The 27410-nt window shown below is 40.1% G+C and overlaps 1 protein-coding gene across 6 annotated transcripts in view; it reads left to right on the forward strand.

The window, feature by feature from the left end:
• The window catches only part of GPD2 (glycerol-3-phosphate dehydrogenase 2), a 135914-nt gene that overhangs the window by 14650 nt on the left and 93854 nt on the right, over positions 1-27410 (forward strand). For 3 of the 6 annotated variants that reach the window (XM_021075780.1, XM_021075778.1, XM_021075777.1), the window contains exon 2: positions 18790-18899. In XM_021075780.1, the coding sequence (XP_020931439.1) occupies positions 18798-18899 (102 nt within the window). In that variant the 5' untranslated portion in view covers positions 18790-18797. Of the gene's footprint in view, positions 1-12340; positions 12574-18789; positions 18900-21965; positions 22481-27410 lie in introns of those variants that run through there. The other 3 variants (XM_021075775.1, XM_021075776.1, XM_021075779.1) reach the window with 2 other exon arrangements.

A 27410-nucleotide genomic window follows, 5' to 3' on the forward strand; every position in this document is an offset into this window, starting at 1 on the left:
GTCTGCGACCTACACTACAGCTCATGGCAACGCCGGATCGTTAACCCACTGAGCAAGGGCAGGGACCGAACCCGCAACCTCATGGTTCCTAGTCGGATTCGTTAACCACTGCGCCACGACGGGAACTCCCAGATATACATATATTCTTTAAAACAGAAACAGACACAGATATTACTTTATCTGCTTTTGCTCTCTTCATAGTTAATTTTCTATTGCCTGTTACCCCATCTCCACCCAGAGTGTAATTAATCCGAGAAGAATTAAATCCCAAGTAATCAAGGAATCTATAAAGAAATCTAGAATGTGTAACTTACTTAAGGCTGTCCACTTATTTCTAGACCTTTATAATTATTACCAGCATAAAAATGTTGCTTTTTCAGAGTTCCTATCATGGCTCAGCAGTAATGAACCCACCTGTATCCATGAGGATACGGGTTCAATCCCAGCCCTTGCTCCTTGTTTAAGGATCTGGTGTAGGTCCAGGCATGCCTCGGATCCAGGATTGCTGTGGCCGTAGTGACCCCTAGTCTGGGAACTTCTCTATGCTGTGGCTATGGCCTTAAAAAGACAAAAAAAAAAAAGTTGCCTTTTCAAGTCAGAGTGGGGTAAGAGTATGGCAGTCATTTGGGCCTGGTGGGTGCCCTACCTTTATTGTCCAGTTTGGGTGGGCAAAATGCAAGAGGCTCTGGAGACAAAAGACCAGGGTTATGGGATCTAGCAGTGCCTTGAAAAAGGAAGTGCAGATGATCTCATTCTTTTGTGTGCAGAATCTAAGGTCAGGTGGTTTTGTGGAGGCTGAGGTTGTCACAGCATGGGCGTCTGGCTCCAGGTGCTGACTGCCTAATCTGTGATCGCTGCTGAGCACTTGCCTGCCTCAGGACATAGTCTGAAAAACAAACTATGCTGCTGGAGGCTGCTGAATTAATGACTGAGGGGGTAGGCACAAGCGCACTGGGTAAGGTCACCCCGGAAGGTCACCGTGTTGATACTGGAACCTGGCATTTTGACAAGAACCCTATTAGAAATGTCATTTTGTAAGTCGTCGTGTAAGTCCTTATGGTCCTGTGGTAAGATCACAGACTCAAACCATGAGCTAAATTTTTGGGATTAACTTTGGGTTTTGCTTAACATTATCTCAAAATTTATGGTTGAGAAGAGGCTGTTGAGTATAAATTGCTAATGTGCTCTCATGATTTCCATTAGCTATGTGCTTTGACTGACAACAGTGCAAACCTAGCCCACTGGGGTCTGGTGAATTACATATGCTCTGCCAGAGTGTTTCTTGAGCTGGAATTGAAATGCACGGCCCTTTAGTTTTCAGTGTGATGCCAACACTCAGGCAATTGACTTTTGCTCTTCAGTCTTCAGCAGGGGGAAAATTATGAAATAAAATAGGCAGAGGCCAGGCATCCTCAAGATTCAAACCCATAAATATAAATAAATGTAATTAATCATATGCAGTCTCTTGTCTATTACATTTCTACTCAGTGTGTAAGTTCCACACAGCTCTTTAGCGCCCTGCCTTGTGGTTGGTGGGGATTGTTCTAAGTGCTTCTGCTTGTTGAGATATGACCTAGTGCTCCTTTCCAATACGGCTCCAAAATCAGTTCAAGACATAGTGAATTGTGGGGGAAGAAGTCACCTGCCACATACCCCAGCCCAAGGGGGAGTAGAAACATAAAAAAGACTTCTGCTGTTGGCATTCGAGAGGCTCTCTCAGATGGCACTCTGTCTTCCTTACCAGCTTGTCAGATTGAATGGGGGGGGGGGAACAGTCTTTCAAGTGTATAAGTTCAATAGATATTTATATTCAAGATTATCCCTCAAGTGTTTGTTTTCTTTTTTTTTTTTTTTTGCTATTTCTTGGGCCGCTCCCACGGCATATGGAGGTTCCCAGGCTGGGGGTCTAATCGGAGCTGTAGCCACCTGCCTACGCCAGAGCCACTGCAACGTGGGATCCAAGCCGAGTCTGCAACCTACACCACAGCTCACGGCAACGCCGGATCGTTAACCCGCCGAGCAAGGGCAGGGACCGAACCCACAACCTCATGGTTCCTAGTCGGATTCGCTAACCACTGCGCCACGACGGGAACTCCAAGTGTTTGTTTTCTTGTTGTAGAATCCTGTTTGTGATTGTGGTTTACATTTTTGACAGTTTTCTCATGTGATTTGTTAACTCTTCCTTTCTCTCTCCCCATTACATCCTTTTCTCATACATTTTTCTACTTATTATGAACATGGCCAATGGTGTCCTTAAGAAAAAACAACTACTTTTACTCTTATTACCCTAAAAGACATCCTTTACACTGTATGTAGCTAGGGTTAGTCTTCTCCCTCCCTCTCTATAAATTCCGTCATATCATTGCACTAAGACCTTTCATTGATTTTCTATCTCTGTCTTGTCAGAATAAACACTTTGCTAGGAGGAGGGCATATATGACTTGGCGCCTATCTGGCTCACTAACCTAATCTGGAACCCACTGCCTGAATCATTTCCTGGGCTGCCACTACCATGGCCTTTCAGTGTCCAATAGAGGCCAAACTTACACGTGTTATGTATCTTTGCATGCCTGTCCCCTCTGTGTGGAAGGCCCTTCTCTTAGACCCTTGTGTGGCTGGCCCTTCCTCCTCAGTTACATCTCTGCCAAACAACCTCCGTGAACATTCTATCTAAAGTAGATCCCTCCTACCCGAGTCACTCTCCAACATAATTATTTTATTTATGGCACTTGTCAGTTTTGAAATACTCAATTTTAAAATTTGTTTACATGTTTATTTTTTGTTTCCCCCAATTCATGAGAGCAGAAAAATTGCTGGTGCCCAGAGCACTGCTGAGGACATAGGAGGCATTCAGTCAATTCCACTTGAATGCATGTTGTCTGAACAAATGTCCCTCCTTTCATCTTCCTTACTGGGGAAGGTCCTTCAGTGATACTTTTCCAAGTATTTGTTGAACTCTTGCTTGGTTGTTTTCCTAGAGTGTACAATTTTTATTTTTATCTTTATTTTTGCTTTTTTTAGGGCCTCACCCACGGCATATAGGGTTCTCAGCCTAGGGGTCTAAAGGGAGCTTCGGCTGCTGACCTACACCACAGCCACAGCAACACCAGATCTGAGTCATGTCTGTGACCTATACCACAGCTCAAAGGAACGCCAGATCCTTAACCAACTGAGCGAGGCCAGGGATCGAACCGGCAACCTCATGGTTCTGGATTCATTTCTGCTGCAGCACAACAGGAACTCATAGAGTGTTCAATTTTTATCTTTCACTCACCAACAGTATGTGTGTTTTTCATAAGCCAGTTTTCAGCAAGGAAGTTTGAAGTTTTTTAAGAGTGGCAGATAGATTCTTTTTTGGCCCCATTTATCTGTAAACTTTTCTTTCTTCCTTTCTTCCTTCCTCCCTCCCTTCCTTTCTTTTCTCTTTTTCTCTTTTTCTGTTTATTTCTCTTTCTTCAGGGCTGCATGTGTGCAACATAGAGGTTCCTAGGCTAGGGGTCGAATTGGAGCTGCAGCTGCTGACCTGCACCACAGCCACAGCAACGCTGGATCCAAGCCGCATCTGTGACCTACACCACAGCTCATAGCAACGCTGGATACTTTAACCCACTGAGGCCTGGGATCAAACCTGCGTCCTCATGGAACTTAGCTGGATTCGTTACCACTGAGCCACAACGGGAACTCCTGTAAACTTTTCTTTACATCCAAGGGAGCACAGAAAAAGTTCTAGTTGTTTCCAGGAGTTCCCGTCGTGGCGCAGTGGTTAACGAATCCGACTAGGAACCATGAGGTTGCGGGTTCGGTCCCTGCCCTTGCTCAGTGGGTTAACGATCCGGCGTTGCCCTGAGCTGTGGTGTAGGTTGCAGACCGGGCTCGGATCCCTCGTTGCTGTGGCTCTGGCATAGGCCGGTGGCTACGGCTCTGATTAGACCCCTAGCCTGGGAACCTCCATATGCCGCGGGAGCGGCCCAAGAAATAGCAACAACAACAAAAGACAAAAAGACAAAAAAAAAAAAAGGTCTAGTTGTTTCCAGAATAGAAGCAAACAGCTTTGCCATATTTTTTTTCAAGATAAGTAATGTGAGTTTGTTCAGATGAGATAGAATTGAAATAAAAATTGTCTTTTTCTAATCTCAGACTATGTGCTTGTACCAGGTTTGCAATTCTTAATTTTCATAAGAGACTTGTGTGGTTTGTTTCATCCATACTGCATACAGAAAACTTCAGAAATTATCTGGCAAGCTCCACTGACCTAGAACAAAGGAAGGAAGGAGGAAAAACGTTCTTGGATGGATAAAGCCAGAGTGTTGAAAATCCAAACACTAGAATGCTAAGAAGTTGCTCCTTTGGCCTTGCTCAGAGTTAAATTTATTTCTATTTTAAACACAGCTTTCACTAACTTGGCTCTCAGTTTTCTGACTACACTGGCAACAAGTTAGAAGTGAGCTGGAGAACTCAAAGATCAAAAGGGAAAATTACCATCAGCCTGATTTTTTTGAAGAAATAGGAAAACAATAAAGCAGATATAGGAAGAATTCAGATGGGAACAGTCTGTGGTTTGGGGGCACTTAGTAAAGAAATAACAGTATTCAGCTATTCCTGAGGGCATTGTCCTATCAGCATAGTCTAATGTACCTAAGGATGGCTTTAAATCATCAATAATTGAATTCATGGTTAATATTCTTTAAGATGACAAAGTGTGACTTGTAATTTTAAAATATTTTAAATCAAAATAGTTTAGACATTTCTTCCCTTTTTTTTTTCTTTTTAGGGCCGCACCTATGGCATATGGAATTTTCCAGGCTAGGGACTGAATCAGCTGCACCTGCCAGCCTACACCACAGCCACAGCAACTTGGAATCTCAGCTGTGTCTGCAACCTACACCACAGTTCACAGCAATGCTGGATCCCTACTCCATTGAGCATAACCAGGAATCAAACCCACATCCTCATGGATCCTAGTCTGGTTCATTAACTACTGAGCCACGAAGGGAACTCCCAAAATAGTTTAGACATTTCTTTAAACTGTAAACTCCATTCAAATGGAAGCTCTTGGAAGGCAGAGATTTTTGATATGTTTGTCCTCAGTCATATGTTCAGTGCCTGGCACACATTAAATGATCAGGAAACTATTATTGAATGAAAGAATGAATGTAAGCTTTAATCATCTAACAGTGCTAAATAAATAGGACATTAAGGTAGTACTACCTTTAGAAGGAGTTTTTTCCTCTTGTACTTACTGAATAAAGAAAACCATAAAATAGCACAAAATTAAAGTTGAAATAGTTTTGGACATTTTCAGAGATACTTCATTTATAGGTGGAGTGAGGATCAGCTATAGACAGAATTATAAGGCAAGTGTTCTTAATCTCTCCTAGAATTCCCCCAGGTGATTTTCTTTTTAATCTGGTGTTAAAAGAATTAAAAGAATATAGATGTTTTTGGTGTGTGTGTACTTTTTTTTTTTTTTAGGGAGGGGGATGGCAGTTTTAGCAAGAATGTTGAGTAGAACCCTTATCTTCTCCTGTGTGTGCTATTTACATTTTAGACTGTCAGATAGATGCTAGAGTATTAGCTGTGTAATGTTGGTACACAGTGTCTCATGCACAGTGACTAGGCTTGTTTTATAGTCTAGCGCTTAAAAGCTTTCCACTTAGGGTGTGCGCCAGTCCTTTTAAAGAAGAAAAGAAAAGTCTAAAAAGGAGAGGCTTGGAGAGGAGGTTTCATTTCAAGTGGGGAGAATAAGATCTTATGACCAAGACTGTTTTAGCCAAGATAACTGAGGTGGGAATGTAGCTTTGTTTATTACTTTCGCATAGGTGAAAGAAGACCAACTATCTTTTCCTTTTTAGGGGGTCAGGGGATGGAACATTTACAAAATGTTATACAATTTGTATTCTATATACTTTTGAAAGAAATTTTTGTTAGAAATACAAATTATCACAATTTGTCTCTCCTGTTGTCTGATCCTTCCTTAAGGGTCAGACATTTTTAGGGAATGTCATTACTAAGCTATAAAATGCAATATATTTTGCATATATCAAAGTAATATATGATTATTTCATATGTTGATATATTTCATATATTATTTAATATGTAATAATCACATATTTTGACATGGTACATCCTAGGTTTTCTTTGCATCTATACTTTGTGTGTGTGATTTGACTCTTTGTTGGTGGTTACATTTATACCTTCAGTGGGTTATTAGTTATTCAGGGGAGTGAGTTTTAAATGAACATTTCAGCAGGCTAGAGGAGGGGGAAAGGCTACAGGATGTAAAAAGTGGTTAGCTTTATTTCCTGAGGATCTTCCCCAGCTGAAGGAAGCAGAATAACTGGTCTGCCCACCCTATATGCTTTTTGGTCTGTTATAATTCTCAGCCATGGCTTATGCATTAATAGAGCAGTAATAGAGCAGTAATTAAATTTGGAACTTTTTTTTTTTACAATGTAAGTAGATTAAATTAACTGAAATTATTGTGCTATAACTAATTATCATAAAAATTATGTCATAGTTTTTTAATGAGCTCAGGATTTCATAAACTATCTTCAACAAGTATTTCCTAAAATGCATTTTTAATGACATATATAATGTGATTGCTACTGGAACTTATGAAAGAACTGTTACATTTTCCTCTTATTCAGTGATAAAAATAATGAACAAAAGCTGAATTAACTCATTTGGCAGCAGCATTTTAGAGTAAAAAAACACCCCCTCCCCCAGTTTTTCAAAGTTTTGTTTGTGCTTATTACATTTGAAGGCAGAATCTCAAACCTTCCACATTTGAGCTAGTCAAAAAAAGATTTTTGGAGTTCCTGTAGTGGCTCAGCAGTTAACAAACCCAATTAGTATCCATGAGACGTGGGTTTGATCCTTGGTCCTGCTCCTTGGGTTAAGGATCTGGAGTTGCCTTGAGCTCTGGTGTAGGTCACAGATGCGGCTTGGATCTGGTGTTGCTGTGGCCATGGTGTAGGCTAGCAGCAACAGCTTGGATTCGACCCCTGACCTGGGACTCTCCGTATGCCATGTGTGTGGCCTTAAAAAAGACAGAAAAAAAAGAGAGCAGTTTTGGAATAGTGATCACTAGAGTCTCTTTAAAAATTTTCTGAGTCTTAGAAAAATGCTTACATTTAGTAGATAGCTTTTCCTAATTCATACTGCTGTATTTCTTAACAATATATGATATTGGATAACAACAAAAGAAGTCTCTGATTAAGATCCAGGCAAATAGAAACTTAATTACCTTAAGCACTTTTCTCTGAACATATTATTCAATTGAAATTTTCTTAAGATATATTTCTTTTGACTAAAGTTCATTATCACTTATATGTGTTAAAAACCCTTTCATTTTATTCACAGTGCCTGCACATTATTTTATAGCACCTAAGCGCTTTTTAAGTACGTTTATTTTTATGGTGGAGTTGCTGTTTCTTATGAAACATTTGGGGTGTGTATATTCAGCAGCCTTGATGGTGATTACTTTACAAGGCTTTGTTTTTGTTCTAATAAATCTGGATGAGAGGCTTGATGTTTTGTATTTTAATAGAAAGGCAGATATTTTGAGCTCTGCTGTTTAGATTTAATTTATTCTATAATAAAGTTTTTTTTCTTGTCTTAATTACTGAAGTAGATTCTGTAACAGCATGAAAAATCTCAGTTTTGTGTTGCCAAAGGAATGTGAACCATTGTCCTAACCCAACAATAGGGTTAATAAAGGGGCAGGAAGGGGAAGCTCCCCTTGTGGCTCAGCAGTAAGGAGCCCGACTAGTATCCGTGAGGATGCGGGTTTGTTCCCTGGGCTCAGTGGATTAAGGATCTGGTGTAGCCCTGAGCTGTGGTGCAGCTGGGATGGATCCCGCGTTGTTGTGACTGTGGCATAGGCTGGCAGCTCTAGCCCCAGTTTAACCCCTAGCCTGGAAACATGGGTGTAGGGCTAAAAAATGAAAAAGGCACGGGAGGTGGGGGGTGGGGGAGAGCACGTGAAGGTTTCCAGAAGCATAGGACAAATGTGGTCTGTTTGCCTAAAGAACTTTTTTTGTGACTCTTGGGTAACATTTCTTCTTCTTCAAGACAGTTAAAGCTTTTTTCATTGTCTGTTGTATTCTTTTTAAGTGAGGCACTTCTTGTTAGTTGATCCTATAAATGCACTTTTGTTATTTCATACCAGTCATGTTATCCACTCAGTTCTTTAACCTGACTTGTTTCTTTATAAAGTGTGGGCTTTTTGGGGAAGGAATGCTCCAGATTTTCATTTATGAGGGACATTTTATTTTATGTCTCTTAGGAATACCTTAAATTCCTGTTTGGTAAAGAAAGAAGGTAGACATATGTTTAGGTAAAATTAGAACTAGGATTTTACAACTTTAAGCAAAAATCCATGAACATATCTAGGATGACAGAGAATATATATTAATTTCAGTTTTAAAAAGAATTTAAAATGGAAAATAAATTCACTTGCGTGAACTAACTATAGTTCTTTATGATTTTTAATAGCAATTATATGGAGAGCAAATACAATAGAAATCATTCCATTATGAATTAAACTATGATCATTTGCATTTAATGAATATAAATCTATTCTTAGCTGAGATGAGCTTCATTGATTTCTTGTAATTCTATAGTGAACCTTATTAAAATAAGGGAAAAAGATCAAATTTGTGATTCTGTAGTACTGGTACATTTCAGAAATGACAGAAAACATAAATACATACACTGAACAGAATAGAAGTTGCCCTGGAAACACTTTTTGAAATTGAGTCTTATGTAATAAATGGTGACTAGAGTCAGAGCATGTATCCTCTTGTTCCCCTTGGGCCTTCTTCCCTTTCAATATGTTTTTATTTTAGAGGACTTTGTGGGATAAATGCTTTAATTGGTTATGGCATTGTATATTAAATTAAAAAAGAAATTGTCCACAAAAAAATTCACATGATTATGTTTTAGTTGAATTTTTTATGAACATATGGAGACTCTCAACTGCCTCACTGTAAATGATTGACCTTATTTTGTCTCTCCCCCCCCTTTTTTTTGGTGCCTGTTGCTTACATTTCTTAAAGTCTGATTTGAACCGCTAGAACCAGCTCAACCCTTTTCTGTGCCAACTCCTCCTTCTGTCAAGCTTCCAGGTTCCTGCCCTCCTTTGAGCCTGAGGACTGATCCCAGGCTAACCTCTTTCTCAGTCATCTATAGGTGTGTGTTATGTTTGCTCTAAAATGATGTAACTGACCTAAAGGTGCCCAGAGAGATGAAAGTAGGAATCATTTCCAGAGTACCTTCTGGCTTGAAGCTGTGTGAACCAATACAAATAGAGTGTTTGTCTTCATTAACTTTTTCTTTGTTTCCTGACTCTGTTTCTCTTTTGTTTTTATTAAAATACTCTCCCTTTGTTAAGATGGTCTCCCATCTTTTGGCTGGGCCCTTCTGGCATGAGATTTCCTGGGGAAAGAGACTGGAAAGGGAACCTACCCTTCCTTAGAGCAGTTCCCTTTTGCATTGGGTGTGAAAGACAGGGGCCAAAGGAGGGTTTGGATGCTGTGCTGGCCATGTGTGATTAGGTTACCTGAACTTCTCCATCAGCCACAGACATAAATTTTCTACTGATTTTTACTTGGTCCTTTCATTTTTATGGTTTATTCTCAGTGATTTCAGAAAAACCATTTTGTTTGTCCTTTGTGTGTGTATCTTATATAACTATAGGTTGTTGTGTTTGTGGCTTGGGGAGGAAGTGTGTGTGTGTGTGTGTGTGTGTGAATAGTATATAATGGAGGAAGGGCTAGGGAAGAAGGTGAATGAAGGATAAAAATGTCTTCTGTTTTCTCAGGACTTGATTCATTCACTTATTTCCACTGGGATAAATCTTTTCTTTTTCTTTTTCTTTTTTTTTTTCAGGGCTGCACCCACGGCATATAGAGGTTTCCAGTCTAGGGGTCCAATAGGAGCTATAGCCATCCGGCCTACATCACAGCCATAGCAACACAAGATTCCAGCTGCATCTGCAACCTATACCACAGCTCACGGCAATGCTGGATCCTTAACCCACTGAATGAGGCCAGGGATGAAACCTGTGTCCTCATGGATGCTAGTCAGACTTGTTTCTGCTGAGCCGCAATGGGAACTCCTCTGGGATATATCTTTTGTGGATGACCTTTGGTCCATTTCCTATCCAGACCTGGCCTAAATCCTTTTCAAAAATGTTTAAAGCAACCAAAAAAAAGACAATTTTTTTTTCAGTTTACTCTACTGTTTGTAGAGTACAGACTGATGGGTCTCTGATGTTGACTGTTTTGTTCATTTAGGTCTGACAGCTTTCCAAAAGCATGCTTGAGGGCCCGCTATGTGTTTCTGTAGGCATCAGATGCTGTTGTGTAAGATCTGTGTGTGTAGAAGTGCCTCTCTGCTTGGCTGGGGAGAATGCATTTACAGGCAGAGCACTAATCATTCTCCCCTTTGTGAAGTCATCCTTGGTCAAAGAGGAGGCAGTACATGGTGTGCTTCTGATGGTACTTGTCTATGTAAGCACTTTATCAGCATTCACTTGGTGTGCTTAAACCAGGATGTACTTTTTTTTTTTAAAGCTTTTTAGGGCTGCACCTATGGCATGTGGATGCTCCCAGGCTAAGGGTTAAATTGGAGTTACTTCTGCAGGCCTACACCACAGCCACAGCAATGCCAGATCTGAGCCGTGTCTGCGACCTATACCACAGCTCACAGCAACGCCAGATCCTTGACCCACTGAGCGAGGCCAGGGATTGAATCTGCAACCTCATAGTTCCTAGTCAGATTCATTTCTGCTGTGCCACAAGAGGAACTCCAAAATGTACTTTCTTATAGGAAAGTATGCAAAACATTTGCTATCGCATCATTTGGAAGAATAAAGGGTTTGCTTTGTTGAAACATACCTAGGTCAAAGCACCCCCCCAAAAATCTTGACTTTTATAGTTAAAATTGCTTGAGTGGGAAGGTGCTTTTGTGCTCACTTCCTCTTCCATTTTGCTCTGGACTTGCTGCCAGGTACCATGATTAAAAAGACCTCTTGGGTAAGACTTCCTCTGATGAGGCCCTGAGCCCTTAGAAGTAAGATTCATCCACCTTTCCCCCTTAAGTCATTGAATTTGTATGCAGGTGAACCTTGAGCCCGGGCCCTCTGAGTTGGGCCTTCTGTGGGTATGACAATGTCATGACTCAAAACCAATGAGGGTGTGGCTTTCCATGCACAGCTATGGGTGGGTGGCTGCACAACTAAAGTGTAAGGAGCTTCCTGTTACCTTTGGACCTGCATCTGCTTAGGTAAAGGGCTTAGTGCAGTAGCACATGCTACATCTACTACATTCTGGGAGCTTTGTTTTATTTTTTTATTGAAGTATAGTTGATTTACAGTATTGTATTAATTTCTGCTGTATAGCAAAGTGATTCAGTTATACGTACATATGCACTTCTTTTTTTTTTTTTTTTTTTTTGTCTTTTTGCCTTTTCTAGGGCCACTCCCACGGCATATGGAGGTTCTCAGGCTAGGGGTCTAATCGGAGCTGTAGCCGCTGGCCTACACCAGAGCCACAGCAACGCGGAATCCGAGCTGCGTCTGCAACCCACACCACAGCTCACAGCAACGCCAGATCCTTAACCCACTGAGCAAGGCCAGGGATCGAACCCGAAACCTCATGGTTCCTTGTCGGATTTGTTAACCACTGCGCCACAACAGGAACTCCAGCACTTCTATATATTCTTGCACTTCTATATATTCTTTTCCATTATGGTTTATTTCAAGATATTGAACATAGTTCCCTATGCTATGTGGTAGGAGCTCATTGTTTGTTTATCCATTGTATGTGTAATGGTTTTATTTTATATTTTTCTTTTTTTCTTTTAGGGCCCCACCTGTGGCATATGGAGGTTCCAAGGCTAGGGCTTGAATCAGAGTTGTTTCTGCCGGCCTATGCCACAGCCACAGCAGCACCAGATCTGAACCTTATCTTCAGCCTACACCACAGCTCACAGCAACACCAGATCCTTAACCCACTGAGGGAGGCCAGAGATTGAACCCACGTCCTCATGGATGCTGGTTTGGTTCATTAGTGCCAAGTCATAACAGGAACTCCCTGGGAAGATTTTTATTTATGCTAAATTAGAAAAGTTAGGTCTGTGAGAAAAGTTAGGTCTGTAAGATGAAGAGAGGAGTTTGAGAACTCTGTTTTGAGAATTCAGGGGCCAAGAAGTATGCTTTTGTTCTGGAATAAATTTGTTTGTGAGTGGTTGCCTTGGGGAACCTCGGCCTTTTTCAGTGGGTGGTTATTTTTTTGTTTAACACTCAGTATGTGGTTAAGTCATTTAAATGCATGATTTAGCTGGCAGAGTAGCCTTGCCTCTAAGGGGAGGAGGCAGAAGTGGTGAGCACTCAGGGCTATCTGAGATAGGATCTGAGTGCTAGTCTTCGTTGTTGAAGTCACTGTGTCTATAGTGGGAGTCCTAAAAGGACAGCTAAGAGTTCTGTGGAGCCAGATAAGTTGCAGGGTCAGCTGGAAGCATGGGTCCACAAACTTTGAGAAGTGGCAAACCCGTTTTGTTTTGCTAGCAGTAAGTACCTTTTATTGTGTAGCAGTTCTATCAATTCTAGGCAAAATATTCCCCACACCATACCTTTAGCTTGGATGACTCCTGTGAGTTTGAGACCCACCTATTTGCTGTTTTCTCTCTGTAGGTGTTCTGTCAAGATCTTAAATTTTCTTGATTCCAAATGAGCTCCTCTTCACCTTTAAACTTGCTTCTCTTTCTGTTTCTTAATGTTGTAATGTTGGGACAAATCCCCAATTACCCAGTCTAAAGCCTTTTATGGCATTCAGTCTCTTCTTGCTTCCTTCTATAATTGCTTTTCAGATCCTGTAATGGTCTCTAATTGAGTACTTGTCATTAGCGATTTCTGCAAAGCATAAGTCTTTGCATTTGTACTTTTTGTTGTTGTCCTAAACCAGGCTTTGTTTTATATATATATATATATATATATATTTTTTTTTTTTTTGCCTTTTAGGGCCACACCTGGGGCATATGGAAATTCCCAGGCTAGGGGTCCAATCAGAGCTACAGCCACTGGCGGATACAACAGCCACAGTAACGTGGGATCTGAGTCAAGCCTTCAACCTAAACCACAGCTCATGGCAATGCTGGATCCTTAAACCACTGAGCAAGGCCAGGTATAAAACCTCCATCCTTACAGATCATAGTCGGGTTCGTTAACCTCTGAGCCAAGATGGGGACTCTAGGCTTTTATCTTCTCACATGGGGACTATTTTATTACTTTCCATTAGTCCCTCAGTCTTTATCATAAGCTTCAACACTAAAATCTACTTGAACATTCTTCATAAGGCATGGAATGAAGCATCTTGTTTTCTTTATCTGCAATCCCAACTCTCATGGCCAGCAGAATATCATAGAAATATCTCATTTCATAGGTACAGAATGTTCTTATCTCCAGCCAAACCAGATAACAACTTGCATGCCTCTTGAACATTACAGCAATGTTCCTCTTTCTCCTCCAAATCTTTCTTAATTCAGACCTGCCGTACTCTCCTCTAAATCCTTTTCTTTCTTCAAGAGCCTTCTCAAATATTGTGTTTTCTGGTCTTATTTTTTTTAGTTAGAATTAATCTTTTTTCACTGCAGTGATATAGCAACTGCTTTTCTATCATATCTACACATGTATGTGTATATATGTATGTACTTCATTTCTTTTTTCTATTTTGTCTGTTATTACCATGTGTTTAGAGCAAACAGAATGAGCTGAAGCATAAATTCACTGTGCCATCTTGACTGGATTGTTTACTGATTTTTTCCATTTGATATTGCCCTGGTTTAGTAAATAATGTAATTTAACAGCCTGTTTTATTTATTAACCCATCCAGCCCTTCCAGTCATTTTGAGGGACCTCAAATAACAGAAATTCAGGTGAAGTATAGTCACTGTCCCTGTAGTGATTTCATTCTTTATTTGAGGGCATTGTAACGGTGCTTGAGTTAGAATAGAACAAAGAAGAAATAGCATCCTAGTTTTTTTGTTTTTTTAGAGCTGTACCCTCGGCACATAGAAGTTCCCAGGCTAGGGGTCCAATCAAAGCTACAGCTGCCAGCCTACATCACAACCACAGCAATGCCAGATCTGAGCTGCATCTGCAACCTACACCACAGCTCACAGCAACGCCAGATCCTTAAGCCACTGAGCAAGGCTAGGGATTAAACTAGTATCCTCATGGATACTAATCAGGTTTGTTACCATTGAGCCATGAGCCACGGTGGAACTCCCCAGCCTTTTTTTTCTTTAGCATCCTAGTTGTACTCTATTCTATATCTTCTGGTTGGTGAAAGTGGTATCAGATAGAGCTTTACTACAATCCCCACCTCCATTTTGAGCTACTCCTTTATTTTGGCTGTAATTTAAATGTGCTCTTTATTCCAGTTTTATTGAGGTTTAATTGACATGTAACATTGTATTAATTTAAGGCATTCAACATAATGGTTTTTTATATATGAGACGATTATTACAATAGGTTTAGCTAATATCCATCACTTTACATAGTTAGAGAGGTTTTTTCCTTGTGATGAGCACTTTTAAGATTTCTTCTCTTAGCAACTTTTAGATATACAATTCAATATTGTTAACTAGTCGCTATGCTGTACATTATATCCCCAGAACTTACTTATTTTATAACTAAAAGTTTGTGCATTCTTGGAATTCCCGTTGTGGCACAGTGGAAACAATACAACTAGGAACCATGAGGTTTCAGGTTCGATCTGTGGCCTCTCTTAGTGGATTAAGGATTAGGCGTTGCCATGAGCTGTGGGGTAGGTCGCAGACACGGCTCAGATCTGGCGTTGCTGTGGCTGTGGTGTGACTGTGGTGTAGCTCTGATTGGACCCTTAGCCTGGGAACCTCCATATGCCACAGGTTTGGCCCTAAAAAGCCGAAAAAAAAAAAAAAAAGAAAGAAAGTTTGTGCATTCTGACCACCCTCACCCATTTCCCTCACCTCCCACCCCCTCCCTGTCTCTGGCAACCACCAATCTGTTCTGTTTCTATGAGTTGGGATTTTTTAGATTCTACATGTAAGTGAAATCAAACTATCTTTGTCTGGCTTACTTCACTTAGCAGTGATGCCTTCAAGGTTCATCTATGTTACTGCAAATGCATGGTTTCCTTCCCATTTTTATGGCGGAATTCTGTGTGTGTTGGGGGGGGTATATCACACAATGATGGTGATGATCTCAGGAGAGCCAGATGAAACTGACTGATACTGTTTGTTTATTTTTATTTATTTATTTATTTATTTGTCTTTGTTGTTGTTGTTGTTGTTGTTATTGTTGCTATTTCTTGGGCCGCTCCCGCGGCATATGGAGGTTCCCAGGCTAGGGGTTGAATCGGAGCTGTAGCCACCGGCCTACGCCAGAGCCACAGCAACGCAGGATCCGAGCCGCGTCTGCAACCTACACCACAGCTCACGGCAATGCTGGATCCTTAACCCACTGAGCAAGGGCAGGGATCGAACCTGCAACCTCATGGTTCCTAGTCGGATTCGTTAACCACTGCGCCACGACGGGAACTCCATGCTTTTGTTTTTGATTACCTATAAGAGTGGCTTATTTATTACAACTTGCTAGATTATCTTACAGATGAATTTGATCGCAACAGAAATAATAGTATTGCTTAAGCATAGGTTATTTTATGAAAATACTGAAAAAAAGAAACTATTACAGCTACTATTATCACTAAATTCACAAAGTAATATGTTAATGCTGTTTTTCCATAGTATGAGTGGCTCATTGAGAAAACCCATGAAAATATCCTTAGCAAGTTTTAGTTTTAGACAAATCAAATAGAAGCAATATAATAAGGTGAGCAGGGAATGTAGAGGCATACACAGTTGGAAAAACTAGCTCCACACTTATCTGGCTGAATGAACACCTCTGCTGAGACACTTTAATTGACTGTGTTGTACAACATCCCTCAGTTAGCTATATTGATGTGTGGAATCCTTTGTGAAGTCATCAATGACATTATCAACAAGCCAGAAGGAAGGATACTGAGCTAAAGTCAACCACCTACCAAACTCACATCTAAGGAACCACCAGGCTGCTGTCTCTATGGGGTGGGCCCTGGCTTTATTTAGGTAAATAGAACCAGGTCTCTGTTCTCTGTCCCTTTGTCAAGGGAGCCCAGTTAGCCTGGGGATAGCATGTTGTCTCTGGACTGCTAGGGTTTCTCTTGTGCAGTAGGCACCCATGTGTACTAGGAATGGTGATGGCGAGTTGTGACAAATGGGTATTTTCCAAGTTGGCTAAGTTGCAGTTTTTACTATCAGAGCAACTATAGACGTTAGGTTTTGTTTAGGATTGACTGAATGATAAATGGAAGCTCCATCGGCATATACCAACACTTTTGTATAACAAGGTATGGGGGGGAGATGGTTGGTATAGAGAAGGGACATAGGAAAGAAGAGACCTCCAGCAGCAGAGAAACGTAAGCATGTGAAATATTTTGCTGGTGAGACTCTTTCTTTCTTTTTCTTTTTTTTTTTTTTTTTTTTTTGTCTTTTTAGGGCTGCTCTCATAGCATATGGAAGTTCCCAGGCTAGGGGTCTAATCGGAGATGCAGCTGCTGGTCTACACCACAGCCACAGTAACGTGGGATCCGAGCCACAACTTTAACCTACACCACAGCTCACAGCAACACCAGATCCTTAACCCACTAAGCAAGGCCAGGTATTGAACCTGGGGTCCTCATAGATTCCAGTCAGGTTCGTTAACTGCTGAGCCACGATGGAAGTCCCCGAGGAAAATTAAATTTTAATAAATGCCAACTTTCATTTTAGTATATAATTTATAATATTCCAAAATGAATTTTCTATAGAGTCATATCAATTGCACTGAAATTCTTTGATTTAGGATAGTTATTCTAATAGATCCTATCTATTCAATATGAATGTAAACATTTTATCTGTATCATAATTTATGCTGAGATACTGTATATTCTTTACTATCCTAGGTTAAAATTGACCTCATATTTAAAACTTTGAGTTGTGAGATATCTGTGGAGTATAAGTTGTGTTGTCCGGACAAGTCAGCACTCCACCCCTTCAGGAAGGTAGGGTAGTGGCTTCCTTGTAGGTGTGCCAGCTGCTATTGTGAGTAAAAGGCTTAGGAAGGTCAAATTGCTCAGTGTCATCTCTAAGCTAGAATTGTTTTTAGGTGATTACACAGTGGGTTTTGTTTTGTTTTGTTTTTGTTTTTAGCAGAATAAAAGGGAGCAAGAAGTTTTTTGGTGGAATTTTCCTTTTTATTTTTGGTTTCTGAAAAGACTACTTAAGTCCTCCTTTAAATAAAATTAAGAAACTATATTAGAAAATTGACAGAACACTATAAACCTACTATAATGGAAAAAATAAAAATCATTAAAAAAATTCCATCAGTCCAATAGTGGGAAAAAAATTTTTTTTAAACAAGTGAGAAGAATGTCAAAAGCTAACACAGTACAAGACTTTATTTAGAAATACATTGTGAGCATGAAATTGTGATCTGGAGGGTTTCCCCTTAAAATTGCGGTGTCATGCAACTCTGGCTAAAAGAAAAAAAAAATTTTTTTTTTAAGTTTCCTTTAATGAAAGGAATTATAGCAGTGTCAAAGCCATCATTTTGTAAAAGAATCAAGGCCTGGTTTTTACTGACTTTTTATCTGTCTAGTATTGACTCTTCTAGGGATAGAGATTTAAGCGTGTTGACGTTCAGTTCTAGTGAGAATTTCATTGGGAAGGGAAAAACTCTGGAGGGGAGTTGTTCCAGAGCTGAGTTTAACACTTGCCAAAGAAGCAGGCTTGAGGTTCATTGTCCTGTTGAGTGACAGAAGACTTAGACCAGTTCTTTTTGTGTAGGGGATTAGTAGTTGGACGAATTTGCAAGTACAGCCTGCAGTTTTGTCAGATACGCAAAGACTTTTTTACAGCTCTCTTGACTTTATACTATTTAAATATCTTCAGAGTTCCCGTCGTGGCGCTGTGGTTAACGAATCCGACTAGGAACCATGAGGTTGCGGGTTCGGTCCCTGCCCTTGCTCAGTGGGTTAACGATCCGGCGTTGCCCTGAGCTGTGGTGTAGGTTGCAGACGCGGCTCGGATCCCGCGTTGCTGTGGCTCTGGCGTAGGCCGGTGGCTACAGCTCCGATTCAACCCCTAGCCTGGGAACCTCCATATGCCGCGGGAGCGGCCCAAGAAACAGCTAAAAAGACAAGAAAAAGAAAAAAAAAAAAGAAAGGAAAATTAGAGACAACTGAAGATATTTTGTTGTTGTTGTTGCTATTTCTTGGGCCGCTCCCGCGGCATATGGAGGTTCCCAGGCTAGAGGTTGAATCGGAGCTGTAGCCACCGGCCTACGCCAGAGCCACAGCAACGCGGGATCCGAGCCGCGTCTGCAACCTATACCACAGCTCAGGGCAACGCTGGATCGTTAACCCACTGAGCAAGGGCAGGGACCGAACCCGCAACCTCATGGTTCCTAGTCGGATTCGTTAACCACAGCGCCACGACGGGAACTCCTAATTTTACTTTCCTTAATTCCTGTTTTATATAGACAATTCCCTAGGGTTTTTGTGGGTATTTTTGAATTATGGTGTACAAATTCATATGTAAATAAATACCTTACTATGTGTTTTCTAGTTTAACGTAGTTTCATAACCTACAGTCTCTTTTTATTATTGGATTACTATATGATAAAAATTCCCGTTAACTTTTTTATTTCCTTTTTTGTCTTTGTAGGCTAAAAAATGGCATTTCAAAAGGCAGTGAAAGGGACAGTTCTTGTTGGAGGAGGTGCTCTTGCCACTATTCTAGGCCTCTCTCAGTTTGCTCATTACAAAAGGAAGCAAGTAAGTAATTGTACGCATATTGATTATAACATGAAACTTAAATCAAAGAGCTGTGTATGGGGCGTGTGTAGGCTAATGGCTTTGTTTAGAAATTACTGTCTCAGCTTGATCTGCAAGACACTAATTTAGAATACTACCATAATGACCCTTGAGAACTGCATGTATCTCATTTTTTAAAAAGTGAATTTCTTTATCAGAAAGCATTATATTATTTAGCCTCTATTTCGGTTCTTTAGTTTCAAGACTGCTTCATTTCTGAGTGCCAGGGTTTATTCATTTAGACTTTCCTTGTCTAATTTATCCACATGTCTGGATACTTTCTATGTTCCTGCCAAGAGTTTGTCTTATTAGAAGGCAGGCAGCTGAGAAAGGAAATGGAAAAGAAAGAGCCTGTACAAAAGGCCCAACTTGGAATCTTGGGTTTATTTCTGAAAAGTTCAGTTACTCATGTAGTATTACTTTGTATTGATTAAAATGTTTAGTGGGAGAGGGCTGAAAATGAGATTGGCCTGAAGTTTCCAAATAATATGTTCAGTTTATTTTTATTTTATTTTTTTCCCCTCTGAACTACAGCTATGCTTTCCTGTAGTTCAAATTGATGCCGGGAAATAACTTTGGTGAATGGTTTTATTCTTTTCAGGCTTGAAATACTAACCTCAGTAGTTAGTAATAATCTCCTAATCCTGAGTCTTCATGTCATTAGGGTGTTTTGTGATACCCACCAGTTGGTGTATTCCTTATTCAAAGATGGAGGTGAAGTAATCTGGAAAGCTGTTTGTAGCTGGGCTATCTATGAACTACTCATATCCTGCATTTTTGTGAGAACCTTCAAGCCCTGGGTGGTCTTGTACTTATTTCTATTTTTTGAGCTACAAGGTGAAGGAGACAGCCACATGGCTTGGAGTCCCATGTCCTCAATGGGAAATACCACATTAAAAAATACATATTAAGAAGAATCAATTTGCTGCTTTATTTATTTATTAATTTATTTATTTGCTTTTTAGGGCTGTACCTGCAGCATATGGAAGTTCTCAGCCTAGGGGTCGAATCAAGGGGCTGCATCTGCTGGCTTACACCACAGCCACAGCAATGCAGGGTCTGAGCCTTGTCTGTAACTTATACCACAGCTCATGGCAACGGCAAATCTCTGACCCACTAAGCGAAGCCAGGGATCTAACCCACATCCTCATGGATACTAGTCAGGTTTGTTACTGCTGAGCCACACGGGAACTCCCATCTTGCTGCTTTATTAAAAGAAGAAGGAGAAGAAGAAGAAAAAGCCCACTTTCACTGCTACCTCCTGAAGATGGATGATATTGAATAAGTTGCACCAGTCCTTTTCAGTCTTAACTTCGAGCACATGACTCTTAAGGTTTCCCTGGGTATATAGTTAGCAGGTATTATTGACTGATTTGCTATTAAAACTCATTCTCACCCACTGAACATGGTTGATTCTCTAGTTCTTTGAAAACGATTCCTTGGTTCTTAAAAGAAAGTGTGAAAAGATGTTACTTCTGCTGAGGCTGATTCAGGTGTGCAGTTCTGTTTGTGACCTGGGCTTTAACAAATTAGATTACTTCTGCCATCTTTCCCAGTGCTGTATGAAACGATACTGGGAAATGCCAGTGCCAAAGGTCACGATGCCTAATGTGATGAGTCGTTGCTAAATTTGTACTTGGTATATATCTGTTAACCATAATAAGCATGTTCTATTTCAGAGTTTATAACTTAACTTTAGACCTAGGTAATATTGTTTGTTTAATTTCTCTTTTTATCTCACAGAGTATAAGAAGCCTTTGATACTGCCTCTAGTCAGTCAAGTTAGGGGTTAATTTTAGGCAGTACAATCAAGCAAAACAAGGGTCTGTTGATTCCTGGGACATTTTTTCATTTCCTCCTTCCTAAGTTAGACATCTTGACCACCCTAATAGGCAAATGAAACAGATGCCAGCAGTTCCAAGTCATTTATAATTTTAATCTGACAAGTTCTTTTGAGAAAAATCACCATAGGCATATTCAATCAATGAGTTGCATAAGACATGCACCCAAGTGTGTGTATGCTCTTGTGGTGATTCCTGTCCCTTTAAGCCACTGCTGTGAGCATATTTTGGGTAGCAGGTTTGGATGTAGCCATAGGGATTAGCAAAAAAAAAAAAATAATAATAATAATAATAAATAAAAGAGAAAGGAGTGTGTGAGGAGGGAAAGAGACCAACTCATTGGAGCCATTGACATAAAATGACCACAGGCCTCAGCTGTCCTCTCTCAGAAAATAGCTGCCAATCAGAGCCATTCTAGGGGAGGAAATTTTCCTGACTTAAATAGTCAACAAAAATCTGCCCCTTATACCCATTATGTGGCTATATTTTAAAGAATCCATGGCTGGCCTTTAATGGAGTTAGACATGCTCTGTTTTCTGTAGAGCAGTGCTTAAAATATTGGCTTGTGTTTTTATATTTTTTTCCAGTTTTATGAGATGATTCCAACCAATGAAGTGTCCTTTTTTTAAAAAGAATAAGTTTGTGTTGAAAGCCCAAGATACTGATGGATGAGAAAACTGTCTGCTGACTTTTTAAGTTCAGGCACATTTTGCTGGCATTCCTGCCCACTAGCTTGTGCTCATTTGATATTCCTGGTACAAAGCTTCCCTAAAAATACAGGCAGGGGTTGTATTCTAAATAAAAATGGGTTGATTCGAAAAATTGGGCTATTGTTTCAGCACACTTTGTGATGGGATAGTGCCATAAGTGTTAAGGTGCCCGGTCAGCTCACAAAAGCCTTTTAAATTAGTTTGTATCTGCAAGGAAAAGTATAGAAGGAAAACTCATATATACTTTTTCTTTTTTTTTTTTGGTCTTTTTAGGGCCACACCTGCGGCATATGAAGGTTCCCAGGCTAGGGGTCAAATTGGAGCTGCAGGCCTATACCACAGCCACAGCAATGCCAGATCCTTAGCCCACTGAGCAAGGCCAGGGATCCAACCTGCCTCATGGATTCTAGTCAGATTCGTATCCACTGAGCCACAATGGGAACTCCTTATATATACTCTTTTTTTTTTTTTTTTTTTGATTAATTAAACAGAAAACACAGTGAAATCCACTAAGATGTGGTTCACTTACCTTTTATTCCATTGCTTGAATAAAAGCTACTGTTGGTGAGGAAATAGAAGACTCTGGCATTTCTTGGGGCAGGTTGGGGGTTAAAGGTGATAAGTATTTTGTTCCACTTTACTTCATGGTGTTGCTTTTCTTCATGCAAGCGTATTTTTAATATATATGCTTTGTTTTTCTGTGGTGTATTGTCTACACTGTTGACCCAAGTGAATCCTAGAGATTTTTCTTTCTTTTGAGGTAAATAATATCAGATTTAGAAGGGATGAAGATCATGGCCTAAGGAGAGAGCTATTGTTGCTGTTGTTATTATTATTTGATTTTGAATCTGGGGAATCTAAATCTTGAGTTCCAGTGAGGAAGCTGATGGGGAAAGAAGATGAATGTCTCCTGACCTCTTTTGACTGTGTCCACCTGCAAGGAATGAGGTTTATGTTTACAAATGGCATCCACACTCCAAGCCCTCTCCAGGTATGCGTTTAGGATTTTATGGAGTGGTCTTGGAGAGGCTTCCTCTTCATTTTATTTTCCCTCTCCTTTTATTTCCTCATTCACAGTAGGTGAGCAAATTTACACAAAGCCTTCTTTTTTTTGTCTTTTTAGGGCCAAACCCATGCCATATGGAAGTTCGTAAGCAAGGGGTCGATTCTGTAGCTGCTGGCCTATGCCATAGCCATAGCATTGTGGTATCCAAGCTGTGTCTGTGGCTACACCACAGCTCACAGCAACGCCAGATCTTTAACCCACTGAGCAAGGCCAGGGATCAAACCCGTGTCTGCATGGATACTAGTTGGGGTCATTACTGCTGAGCCATGATGGGAACTCCCACAAAAAGTTGATGCCAAGGAACAGAAGGCTGAGCAGTGGGATGTCAATATCCCAGTACTGTCTTAACTCCCAGCAGGGCTGTAGCAAGCAAACCCCTCTGCAGTGGTGAGCAGATTTCTGAGAGCAAGCTATTTGTCACCCACTGTTTAGTATAGGCCAGTTAATAATAAATGTTTGGAGTTCCCATTGTGGCACAGGGGAAATGAATATGACTAGTAACCATGAGGCGAGGAGCATCACTCAGGGCTGCATGAGGGCTTCTCAGGGGTAGGAAGAATGGGCAGAAATTGGGTAGGGGGGCAGAAATTGGGTTGGAGTGCGGAGTTTTCACTGAGGGCCTTTTCCAGGCTTTGTCTTTTCATTAAAGACCACAGGCTTTTTTTTTAAACTTAAAAAATTTTTAAACTCCATGTTTATTTCATACCTTCCAGGTCTTAGCTGGAAACTGGTGTGACTGTGTGGGCTTCTTTTTCACCTGAGTGCTGTGGTTCATGTAACAGAGATCTATTCAGGTCTGAGGGTGGCCCTGCCATGTACCAGGCAGGCAGTAGGTTCCTTCCATTACTCACCCTGGAGTGGCCCTGTGAGCCAGCTCTGAGGTGAAGCACGAGAACCACAGAGGTTTTTCTTAAAGCCCGGATGTGGACTTTTTTTTTCTTTTTTTCTGCAACATACGCAGGCAGGGAGTCTCTTTTCAGTGTGAGGAGTGATATTATTAGAATGAAGGAAATGAGAGATTCTTGTTGACGTTGTGGTCTGTGTGCAACGTAACAGAAAGAACAGGAGTGCGATCTTTGCAGACTGCCTGCATCTATCGCCAAGCCCTACTTCTGAAGAGCTGAGTGATCGTGGGTGATTTTCTTAAATTCTCTGGCATCATTTTTCCCATGTGCAAGATGGGAAGGACAGTAGTAATTCTCTCATAGGACTATTGGAGAGCAGTAAAACCTGGAAGAGTTCCTGGAACACAGTGAACTTGCAAAAAGTATTAGCTATTCCCAGGTGAAATGAATGTGACGTGTGGTTGTAGTTAGGAAGAAAGTTGCTCCTCATCACCAGAGAGAGATCCTTGCATTCAGAGACACCTTGTTCAGACTTTGAGGTTTAGTAGCAAATGGTGTGTCCTTCGTCTGAGCTTGTAGGAGAATGACTGAAAAACAGTCACACAAACACCCCCTGTTTTCCTTTCTCCTTGTTTCCTGATCTGAAGATGAGCCAGTAACAAGGTAGACAATCCCAGTTATTGGCTTAAACTCTCTTCCTGTTGTATGTAATAAAAGTCTTGAAGTTCCCACTGTCCCTTTTCTTTTTCTATTTAAGCTTATGCAAGTTGTGACAGACTTGATTTATATAAGGATATAGTCCTAAAAAGTTGTGTGAATATAGTCTTTTTAATAAGTATAGAGTACAGTGCTATTTGTTGTAATTCTATGATGAAACAATTGAAAAAGCTCTGTTTTTCGAGGGAGGAGTAAAGCAGATTTTTGAGGAGTAAATCAGAATTTAGCTTGAAGGGGAATGAAATTAAACTTATTCATTCCCAAAGCCAATGATGTAGTAATATTTGTTAATGACAAGATCTTCACACATTGCAAAATTGCCTACCATTTTGTAAGAGATGGCAATTCTCTGTACTTTGAGGGGGTTACTAAATACTGTAGTTCACTTGGTAATGTGTGGTAATTAAGGGAATATGAGAAAATAATAGGCAATGTGTTAGGTGAGTTGAAATGTAGGTAAATCTATACTATGTGAGGAAAAATACTTATGCTAATGAGAAGCAAATTGATGTATGATGAATGGTTAAAATCCATTGGAATTTTGAGAACATTGTTTCAATTTCAGTCCCTTCCTCTCAATACATTATTTGTAAGAGATTCTAGTAAACCCAATCTTTTGATTGGCAGTACCAGTGACTCAAAATTCAAAAGATAAGGTTGGTGCAGCAGCAAAAAATAGAATTTTATCTGGTCAAAGTAAGATCTGCTCTGGGATTTATTTATTTATTTAATTTTCTTTTTCTTTTTTCTTTTTTGCTTTTTAGGGCCACACATGCCACAGACGGAAGTTACCAGGCTAAGATCAAATCAGAGCTACAGACAGCTACTGGTCTGCACTACAGCCACAGCAACACCAGATCCAAAACATGCCTGTGCCCTGTACTTGCTTGGGGCAATACCAGATCCTTAACCCACTGAGTGAGGCCAGGGATCAGACTAGCATTCTCATGGATGCTGGTCAGGTTCATTTCCGCTGAGCTCCAGGGGTTTATTCTAATGGATCCCCCAAATGAAAAGATATTTAGCTTCCTGAATGTGTCTGTTACACAAGTGAGGCGAGGTTTTGGTGGTGAGGCCAGGTTTTGGTGAGCTTGTTATTGTGCATAGGTTATAAAAGTTTCCATAACTCTAGTTTCTTTATAAGGTAAGGATAATGTCACTTTACTCCCAGGATTTTCCCCTCTACCAAGCACTAAATCAGAATATACAACAAGCCAATGATCACAGCATCTGCTATATGGCAGGTCTTTAGTATCTATTGTGCTTCTTTTCCTTTCCTTGATATAAGTTACGAATAATTGAAATAGACCTAGCTTTGTTGGGCTTAGTAAGAAAGTCATAACACCAGTTTTCCTTAAATAGCTGAGCTTTTGATTGGCATAATGTTGCTTATATTAACTGCTGGCCAGAGAAACTGGTAGAAGTTAGAGAAACTTGAAGAATATCAATCAAAGAGAAATCAAAATTACAAGTATAAGCAGTCAAAAGCTCAAGCATGCCAAATATTGATGAGAATGTGGAATAACAAGAGTTCTCATTCATTGTTGGTGGGGATATAACATGGTACAGGCACTTTGGAGGATAGTTTGGTGGTTTCTTACAAAACTAAATACATTCTTGTCATAGGATCCATCAGTCACACTCACTGATATGTACTCAAAGGAGTCAAAAACTTATGTCCACACAAAAACCTTCCAAGGGTATTTATAGCAGTTTTATTCATAATTGCCAAAACTTGGAAGCAACCAAATGACTTTCAACAGGTGAATGGCTAAATAAACTATGATCTGTCCAGGAAATGGAATATTATTCAGCACTAAAAATAAATGAGCTATCAAGCAATGACGGAATATGGAGAAAACTTAAATGCTTTTCACTCAGTGAAAGAAGCTGATCTGACAAATTTACATACTGTATGAATCCAACCATATGACATTCTGGAAAAGGCAAAACTATGGACACAGTGAAAAAGATGAGTGGATGCCAGGGGTGTGTGCAGGGAGATATATTGGTGGTGCATAGAAGATTTATAGGGCAGTGAAAATACTGTTTGATATTGTAGTGATAGATACACATCATTACACATTTGTCCAAAAGCATAGTTTGTACAACACCCAGAGTGAACCCTTAAGTAAGCCCTTGACTTTGGGTGATTATGATGTATCAATGTAGGTTCACCTGTGGTAAAAAAATGTGCCATTCCGGTGAGTGAGGTCAGTAATGGGGGAGGTCTGCATACTAAGCCACTACAGGAACTCCAGGGGTTTATTCTAAATGTGGGGCAGGAGGGAAATCTCTGGGACTTCCTCTCAATTTTGTTATAAAAATAAGTGTTCTATATTTTTCTTTGTTAACTTTTTTGTTTTTAAAATTTTTAAATTAAAAAAATACTTAAAATCATAAGCATAACATCTAAGACGTGACATCAACTGAGAAAATTTCAGCTGTAAAACTTCTACTTAACCATCACTTTTCAATAGTATCTTTGAATATAACTGTTTATTTTTTGGAACATGTTCAATATCTTTAAGAATTTAACCTCAGTTCTAAATATTCTTTTGGTTCCTAAGCTAAAGAGTATCTGTGCGTTTGAATTCAGTATAAATCTTCCTGAGCACCAATGTTGCTGAAATTATCACATGACGCATTTGCTTTATGCTTCCCAGATTGCTTTGAACTTCGTGAGGCAATTCTGGCTACCAGACTTGTTTGTTTTCTCTGAGTAAATAGTCTTCCATCTCCAGAGGCATTTTTTCATAGGTTCATAAACAGCCTTTCTCTTAAAAAAAAAAACTTATGAAGTGCTGTCTTCATTTTTGTTGATTTTCATATCTAGGTGGAAACTTTAGCATTAGATACCATGTGAGGAATGTATATGTAGGGGGAGAAAGGACCAGTGGTTGAATAATAGTTTCTTGGTTCACCTGCCTGCTTAAAGAGCTATCAGTATCAGCATTATGTCAAACATGAAGGTAGAAATATCTCTGTGGAGGACCTGTTAAGAACCGGACTAGTATCCATGAGGATGTGGATTTGATTCCTGGCCTCACTCAGTGGGTTAAAGATCTGGCGTTGCTGGGACTGTGGTGTAGGTCAGCAGCTGCAGCTCTGATTTGACTCCTAGTCCAGGAACTTCCATATGCTACAGGTAAGGCCCTAAAAAGAAAAAAAAAAAAAAAAAAGAATATATGAAATATCACTGCCCCATGGTTTGGTGGCACCTGCATTTGACTCTCTATCCTTTTGGAGCTTTATCTCTATGAATTTATTTTTCTATAAATTGTGGGACCTGA

Source organism: Sus scrofa, chromosome 15 (genome assembly GCF_000003025.6).
Source record: "Sus scrofa isolate TJ Tabasco breed Duroc chromosome 15, Sscrofa11.1, whole genome shotgun sequence".
In the NCBI taxonomy this organism is placed as follows: Eukaryota; Metazoa; Chordata; class Mammalia; order Artiodactyla; family Suidae; genus Sus; species Sus scrofa.